The 8,499-nt window shown below is 37.9% G+C and overlaps 1 protein-coding gene across 1 annotated transcript; it reads left to right on the top strand.

Moving 5' to 3' along the window:
• The first annotated feature begins 452 nt into the window (after positions 1 to 452).
• Positions 453 to 8,106, top strand: itfg2 (integrin alpha FG-GAP repeat containing 2). Its single transcript, XM_083907331.1, has 11 exons — positions 453 to 716; positions 1,659 to 1,754; positions 1,834 to 1,875; positions 1,990 to 2,167; positions 2,876 to 3,015; positions 3,616 to 3,764; positions 4,503 to 4,597; positions 4,706 to 4,851; positions 4,976 to 5,093; positions 6,359 to 6,532; positions 7,685 to 8,106. Exons 1-11 carry the CDS (start codon positions 621 to 623, stop codon positions 7,750 to 7,752), a joined length of 1,302 nt encoding a protein of 433 aa, XP_083763457.1. The 5' UTR covers positions 453 to 620; the 3' UTR covers positions 7,753 to 8,106.
• Positions 8,107 to 8,499: the final 393 nt, after the last annotated feature.

The raw sequence follows: 8,499 nt of genomic DNA, 5'->3' as shown, positions 1-8,499 counted from the left end.
TATTATGTTTATTTTAGTTGTCTGTGTATTTGTTATTGGATATTCGATAGCCTGATAAATATTTGGTTTTTAACAGACATAAAAAGTGTTAATATGATGTTTTTCATCCAAAATCACTGTGTTAACAACAAAATATATTACAATTTAAAATGTACCTGTAATCTTAATCGCTGTCATCGCTTAATATATTAAATACTTTTGTAATAGTAATACTTACTAATACTAACTAAATAAAAAAAATGTAAATACAACTGTCGTTTGCGAAACTCACCTCTTGTCCTTCCTGGGCTTCCGTATAAAGCACGTCACGTGGTTTTATTTATCACGGAGCGGCGCGTGCACACGCCGCCTGAGCTAACGCTAGCATTTATTATTTTACGCTCTGAAATAATTCGACAAAAACATAAAAAAGCCGCGTTTATTAATTTATTAATTGGCGCTTTTGACGCTGCGTCATCTTCAGCTAACGTTAAATGTAGCGTCTTCGCTGTCGCCACGCAGAGCAGAGCGGAGCGGAGCTAACGGTAGCTAAGTTAGCTGTTAGCTGTTAGCTCGCGAGCTAACGTCAGTGAAGTTAGAAACGACTTTAGTGGGATTTAAAAAAAAACACATTTATAATTATGAGGTCTTTAAATTACGTACAGCGGGTCAGTTTGGATTTTACGGGAACGTTGTTCCCTCACGCCATTTGTCTCGGAGACGCGGACAACGACACGGTAATGAAGCTAACTTCAACTTTTTGACGTAGACGTGTTTGTGAATCCCGGCTATTTAAACTCTCTCTGAATTCATTCATTTGTTCGTATTTTCATTTTATTTCGCCCTCTATAGCAAAATAACATAACAATAACATGAAATTGAGTAAAAACAAACATTCATAATGATAAAAATGTACCTTTTGTCATAGAATTTTGCACATTTTAATCTTATGAATAACCGAATCAGCTGTTTGACGTGTGTCTAATATTTGTAAAACACTACAGTTATTTGACAAACTAAGAATTTGCGAGTTTATTGATGGACACAATTAGTCTTAATTATTTATCTCTTACAGTTTTGTGCTTTTATTTCCGCATAAGGAGCTAAAACGATCATTGTGATGTATTGTGAATCATCAAAATTGCATTATTGGTATTAGCATTATTATGTTTTTAGTTGTAGTCACTTCGTTACTACGTTAAGTTCCAAGTATTGTTGTGATTAAAACTCATGTTTAAACGTTTTTTAAAGAGTTAAATATTATACAATAATATGTATTTATTTGCTTATTTTAAAAAGTACTTTGTTTGTGGACATTTTTGTTAAAACATTAAAAAACATCGACATTATTTGGATTTCGGATACATTTTTTTACAGCTTATGCACTTGTTGTTTATATCATTAAAAGCAGTTTATATGTGTTTTAATGTTCTTAAATTTGAATATTTTCTATGTTTTTTTTGCTCCATATAACAAAAAACCATTAAAACTGATCTGAATTTTGTATATAAACAATACCATTTTGAGTTTTTTGGGGGTGAAAAATGCAATATTTTATGGGCAAAACTACTGACAAATTCATAGAAAAATAAGTGAATTACTCATGAATTAATTGTAATAAAAATACAGTCGTTTAACAACAGTTGTGTTTATAACAAGAGTTTTATTTTCCGTTGCAGTTGAACGAGCTGATCGTCGGAGACACCAGCGGGAAACTGCTCGTGTACAAGAACGACGACTGTAAACCGTGGATCACGAGGACGTGCGTGGGCACGGTCAGTACTGGGACGAAACATTTGACGTATATTTCTTTTTTTTCTCGTCGTGTATAATTCTGATTCTTTCACGTATCAGCTCACCTGCGTCGCCGTGGGAGACGTGTGCAACAGAGGAAAGGTGAGGAAAAAACGACGTTCGACGTTCTCTGGTTTCTCCGCTCGGCGCGTAACGACGACGAAACGAGCCATCGAGAACGTCGAACGCGTCTTTTGTGTGTTTTTTTACTGACAGAACTTGGTGGTCGCCGTGGGCGCAGAGGGCTGGTTTCACCTCTTTGACCTCACCGCCTCCTCCTGCGGCAAATCGGACACCAGCAGCCAGCACGACTCGCTGTCCTCCGAGGACCAGAGGGCGCTCTTCACGCAGCACATTCCCGCCAACACCAAAGTCATCCTCATCAGTGACATCGGTTTGAGTCAAAAAAAATTTTTTAATTTTGGGTCAAAAAAATTTTTTTTTAATTTTGGGTCAAAAAAATTTTTTTTTTTATTTTGGGTCCAAATTTTTTTTTTTTAATTTTGGGTCAAATTTTTTTTTACATTTTGGGTCAAATTAAAAAAAAAAAATTTGGATACATTTTTTTTCCAAATTTTGGGTACATTTTTTTTCTCCAAATTTTGGGTAAAACATTTTCAAATTCACTTCCTTAGGTTGCTATAACATGCTATACTCAATTTGTCAATAATTTGGACCAAAAATGTTGGGTCAAATTTTGGACCCAAAATTTGTGGGTCAATTTTTTTTTTCAAATTTTGGGTCAATTTCTTTTTCAAATTTTGGGTCAAATATTTTTTCAAATTTTGGCCGACAGTATTGAATGACGACGTTGTCAAGTATGATGTTTTTGTAAAATTTTGGACCAAAAAAATGAAAAAGTTTTCCAGCCCTTTTTGCTCTGGGGCTCCACCTGCAGGCATTTTATGGTACTGGTTCTATATAGATGTCATTCATGAAGTAGATATTTGTAATTGTGTTGATTTATAAAGTGGAAATGCTGGTCCTCTCTTTGTCAGCAACCCGGTCCTCAGTATGCAGCAAGTACAAGAATGTGTGTGTGTGTGTGTGTGTGTGTGTGTCCTCTGTGACGTGACCACGTTATTGTCGTTTGTGTGTGTAGACGGCGACGGACGCTGCGAGCTGGTCGTGGGCTACACGGACCGGGTGGTGCGAGCGTTCCGGTGGGAGGAGCCAACGGACGCGTCCGACCTGGGGACGGGTCAGCTGGTCCTGCTGAAGAAGTGGCTCCTGGAGGGACAGGTGCGCTGGACGCACACCATACACATGTCAGAGATATCATTTAGTACATTGGTTCTCAAAGTGCGGCCCGGGGGCCAATGGGCGGCCCGCAGAAACATTTCTGGCGGCCCCCGCAGTGAATAACAGTTGATAGTTTCGATCCAGGAGCGACTAAGCTTGTTAAATGTTTATTTAACAACATTACTGGATACAGACCAATAAGTGTAAACAAAAATACTGGGTATTTACCTGGTTTCTATATGGTCAATTTTAGTGTATTATTGTGTTATAAGCTGGTAATAAGCAGGTAGCTACAGCCCTCAATTACTAGCTATTTACCCAGTAAATATATGGTAACAGAAATGTGTTACTTGGTATTAACCTGTAATTAGAAGGTAAGAACAATGGCCAAAATACTGGGTAAAATTAAATTACATTATATTAACGCTTATATTACTTAACGCTAAACTGTAGAACTGCAATCTGGTCATTAAAATAATTATAAATGGGATTTATTTTGGGTTCCTGAATTGGCCCTCAGGTATCAAAACTCTGAGAACCCCTGATTTAGTAGAAAGACGTCGTTGTTGACTCGTGTTGTTGTTGTTGTTGTTGCTGCAGGTGGACAGTCTGTCCGTGAACCCAGGTCCAGAGGGTTTACCCGAGCTGATGGTGTCTCAGCCGGGCTGCGGCTACGCCATCCTGCTCTGCTCCTGGACGCAGCAGGACCCGTCGGGCTCCGGGGACGACGACCCGGCCACACCCGGCAGGTAGACGCTGGGTCGGGATGTTGTTGTTGTGTACAGTCTGAGCTAGTTTCCAAGGATTGGACCCAAGAGTTCCCAAGTTAGTGTTTCAGTGTGTTCAAGAAGCCAATTTAGAAGCTGGTGTAAACCAAAACAGTCGGATAATAACGCAGTGGGGAGCAGGTTATTCCCGTCTTCCTGATTTTAATGTAATACGTTCAAAGGTTTGGTGTCACCTCTACCGTTTTTGTTGTGTTTTCCGTTAAAAGTCGCACTTTTATTCACCCGAAGAGTTGCAAAAATGAATAGAAAACATAGTCAAGACATTGACGAGATTAGATATAATGATTTTTGTTCATAATGATAACTTTGCTTTCGTCAAAGAAGCAGCAAAACTGGGTTTTCAAGGGTTTTCTAATCATCCGATAGCCTTCTGACGCGATTAGCAAACACAACGTAGCATTAGAACACTGGAAATGGGCCTCTATACACCGATGTACGTATTCCATTAAAAACCAGACGTTTGCAGCTAGAATAGTCGTTTACCACATTAACAATGTAAAGAGTGTATTTCTGATTCATTTAATGTTATATTCATTGGAAAAAGGACATTTCTGACCCCAAACTTTAGCAAAACGCTAGCAAAAATGACCAGACGAACCAATAACGCACTATAGATATCACTATTGCGCTGCACAATCAAATAAATTAACGTGATTTCAGCTTTAAATTCGTGGCTTTTTTTTATGTTTTTGCTCACAGCGACGGGCCGTCCAGAGACGTAGTTCTCCACCTGACCACCGGGCGGATACACAACAAGAACGTTTCCACGCATCTCATCGGCAGCATCAGTAAAGGTGTCGCCCAACTCTACGCCTCGTTGTTTTAGCCATACGTTGGATCTCAAAGATTGGTTTTGGTTTAAAAAAAAATATGATTTTTGACACAAGTTGTCTTTTCTTCAGGCTCAAAAGAAGAATCTTCCAAATGCGGCCTCTTCGCTCTCTGTACTTTAGACGGTACGTTGAAGTTGATGAACAGCTCGGAGCAGCTGCTGTGGTCGGTGCAGGTGGATCATCAGCTGTTTGCTCTGCAGAAGCTCGACGTCACCGTGAGTTTAACACACTCACTCACTCGTATGCCATTTTATTATTAGGTACACCTGCCTGTTCCTAGAGGTAAAGAAGTGGAACGTATATGTGGAAAATGTAAACGACGGTCTTGTTGGTTTCCAGGGCGACGGCAGGGAGGAGGTGGTCGCGTGTGCGTGGGACGGTCAAACGTACGTCATCGACCACAACCGCTCCGTGGTTCGCTTCCAGTTCGACGAGAACGTCAACGCGTTCTGTGCAGGTGAGCTGTTATTATTATTATTATTATTATTATTATTATTATTATTATTATTATTTTATCAGTTTTAAAAGAATCTACTATCATTTTATGTCTATAAATCCAGTCCAGTTTTGCATCATGGAGAATAACTTTCTTACCCCACAATGTGTTGTTTGCTGTGGCTGATTTAGGGCTTTTTATAATGAGAGGATATTTGCAGAGAGGAGAAAAAAAAGCCCTTGGTTTAAATTGAACTAAATAATATTAAAAATAATAATATTAAAAACAATATTAAATGTATAATAATAATAATAATAATATTTAAATATTATATGTTCAAAAAATTTAAAAACTCTCGGTTTAAATTGAACTAAATAATAATAAAAACATGTTTTAATAATAATATTGAATATGTATTTTTTATTATTATTAATAATAATAATAATAATCAATATTATTTAGTATATTTTTTTGTTCAGTTGTTTCCTCATTCTCCAGCAGCAAATATTTAAAAATCATAGTTGTTCAGAGATGCATGTGACCTTTTTCGTGGCGCAGGATTCAAACACTACCAGCAGGTGGCAGCAGTGAGCTAAAGATTTCCCACCTTCAGTTTGTCGCTGTTGCACCTTTTTCCTCCTCCATTTTTTTTTTTTTTTTTTTTTTTATAAATCTTCCTGCTGTGTCGCAGTTATGGAAAATAGGATTGTTTCCTCTGACTGTAATTAATTAATTAATTAATTGTTTAATTGTTTATTTATTTATTTTACATGTGGATTCCTCGTTTAAAATAATTAATTAATTATTTAATTATTTAATTGTTTGTTTATTTATTTATTTTACATGTGGATTCCTCGTGTAGAATAATTAATTAATTAATTGTTTATTTATTTATTTTACATGTGGATTCCTCGTGTAAAATAATTAATTAATTATTTAATTAATTAATTATTTATTTATTTTACATGTGGATTCCTCGTGTCAAATAATTAATTAATTATTTATTTATTTATTTATTTTAAATGTGGATTCCTCGTGTAAAATAATTAATTAAATTATTTATTATTTATTTATTTATTTTACATGTGGATTCCTCGTGTCAAATAATTAATTAATTATTTAATTATTTATTTATTTAATTAATTATTTTACATGTGGATTCCTCATGTGTTCATTAGGATTCACACACCAGGAGTGTCATCTCATCACGTCGCTGTTCCATACATGTATTTATATATATATATGTGTGTGTGTGTGTGTGTGTGTGTGTGTGTGTGTGTTTTCAGGCCAGTACACGTGTAAGGAGGGCAAGAACAGCCCGTGCCTCGTCTACGTCAGCTTCAACAACAAGATCCACGTCTACTGGAAGGTGAACCTGGAGCGCATGGAGTCCACCAACCTGCTGCGAGTGCTGGAGGAGAAGCCCGGCTTCAGAGAGCACGTGGCGGCGCTGGGAGTCGGTGAGTTCACTCGACACCGTTCACTCACTCTTATACGACTTAAAAACACGCGTTAAAATCAATCGTGAGCGTCTTTTTTTATTATTATTAAGAAAAACGACACAAATCGTACAGGATAATACGCGGTTTAAGCGTATTTTGAGTAGCTGCGGCGAAAAATTTGGAAAATGTGCTAATAAATGACCATATGAATGAATTCTCCGTTCATTCTCAATGGACAAAATGGACAGGAAAACATTTTAAAAACCATTTTGATGTTTTTGCAGAGGTTTTATCACCAAACCTCGCTCAAAATACTGGTGAAAGAAGAATAACAAGGAGTCCCATTGAATATAAGTCCTTTTTTTCTCTGATTTTCAATCTCAGTGAGCAGGTGATTCTGACCTAGAAATATTTAAAGAGAGTCTTTACTTGAGGACCTCATGAATACACACCACTGCACAGCTTGTGTGTGTGTGCTGGATGTTCAAGGCAGTGTGAAGGTTTAAACTGCCTTTAAATCTCTGATCTCCATTCATTACAATGGGGATTTTCCTGCTGTGAAACAAAAGGTATTCTGGGGGATTTCCTCAGAACTTTAAAACAAAGTTCTTCTTGTGAAATCAAAACCTGATGAATATCAGAAGTTCCTGTTTTGATCTTTATGTTTTGATATCATAATAAAAATAAGATAAATAATAATAAAAAAAAAATTGGACTAGTTAAAAATGTAAAATCTGATATAATCCAAAAATCCTATATATATATATATTGGCATGATAATTTTCGCTGAGTCATGTTTTTTTTTTAAGGGGGGAACAATATTTGTGACGCAGTTGGAGAACGATGTCGACGAAATGACTCGGCACAAATGTGTCATTGGCGCGGCTTCGTACGTCCGCAAATGGCTCAAAATGACTGATATCGGACGAATATCGTGTTTGCGATATCGCTTATCGGAAGCAGCATCGTTACGTCAAATATACAAATATAAAAGGACATAAAGTTAATTTCCTGCATGCGACGCGTTGACGTGGTACCAGGAAGCGAGCAAAGTTCAAAATGTCTTCTCAAATGTTCTAGTTATATTTTAAGCTAGCGTAGCCTAGCGTAGCGTAGCCTAGCGTAGCGTCCCACCACAGCCGTGCTACATGTGTGCTCTCCCTCCCACAGATGGCGAGGACCCGGCAGCAGTGAGATCACTGGTGGCCAATGTTCTCTATGGGGATTCACAGACGTAGCACAGGACAACGCTCTCGCTCGCTGCCTGTAAATAGTTTGGGAATATACCCGGTAAATAAACCCGGTGACCTCGTGTGTGTGTGTCTCCCACGCTGCCCTTGTTGTTGTTGTTTGTGCTCGCCGCAGCTTCACGTGTCAGGCTCAGGTTTCTAATCCGCTCGCCGTCGACGGTAAACACATCTGCGAGTGCGTTCGCGCGGACGGGCGACGTAAACAGATCCCCGTCGTGAGGTCATACTCAGAATAAGTGTCTTATATACGGCCGTTTGTGCCGTTTACACTTACTTACGTATATGTTTTGCCCTTTATTTGCCTTTTTTTTACTCTCCTGCACCAAACCCCATTGAACAAATCAGCGTTTTTTGCCGTACGAAAACACGGCCGTGCTGGTCCACTGCTGCCTCCTGTGGTCAGTTTGTTTCACTCCAAATCAATCGATCATTTCCTGAATTTCACAAATTCATAAAAATTTTTCCTTAAGAGGTTTGCAAATATTTTCACCAGATCCTTGTTCAGGGCGATGCCCACTATTATGATGGTAAATTTAAAGTCATTCCGAGATACTTTTTTTGTTTTTGAGTCACTCCAAATAAAGGATTTCAAATGCCGAATTAGTAGAATTAGACGTGTGGACTTAGTGATGGAGGCAGCAGTGGATCGGCAATGTCTGTGTGCCTTAAATAAGTAAGTTAAGTAAAATTGATGATTTTCTCAATGGGGTTTGGTGCAGCGGGAGGAAGCCGTTG

This window comes from Microchirus variegatus, assembly GCF_963457635.1.
Source record: "Microchirus variegatus genome assembly, chromosome: 20".
NCBI lineage: Eukaryota > Metazoa > Chordata > Actinopteri > Pleuronectiformes > Soleidae > Microchirus > Microchirus variegatus.
This window is presented reverse-complemented; position numbering and strand designations above follow the sequence as displayed.

What these genes read in the sequence shown, in the direction of transcription:
- itfg2 (XM_083907331.1), top strand. Translation starts at nt 621, where the DNA reads ATGAGGTCTTTAAATTACGTACAGCGGGTCAGTTTGGATTTTACGGGA. An exon ending in CATCCTCATCAGTGACATCG is followed by an intron (nt 2,168 to 2,875) that starts GTTTGAGTCAAA and finishes TTGTGTGTGTAG; the next exon opens with ACGGCGACGGACGCTGCGAG. An exon ending in CATCGGCAGCATCAGTAAAG is followed by an intron (nt 4,598 to 4,705) that starts GTGTCGCCCAAC and finishes TCTTTTCTTCAG; the next exon opens with GCTCAAAAGAAGAATCTTCC.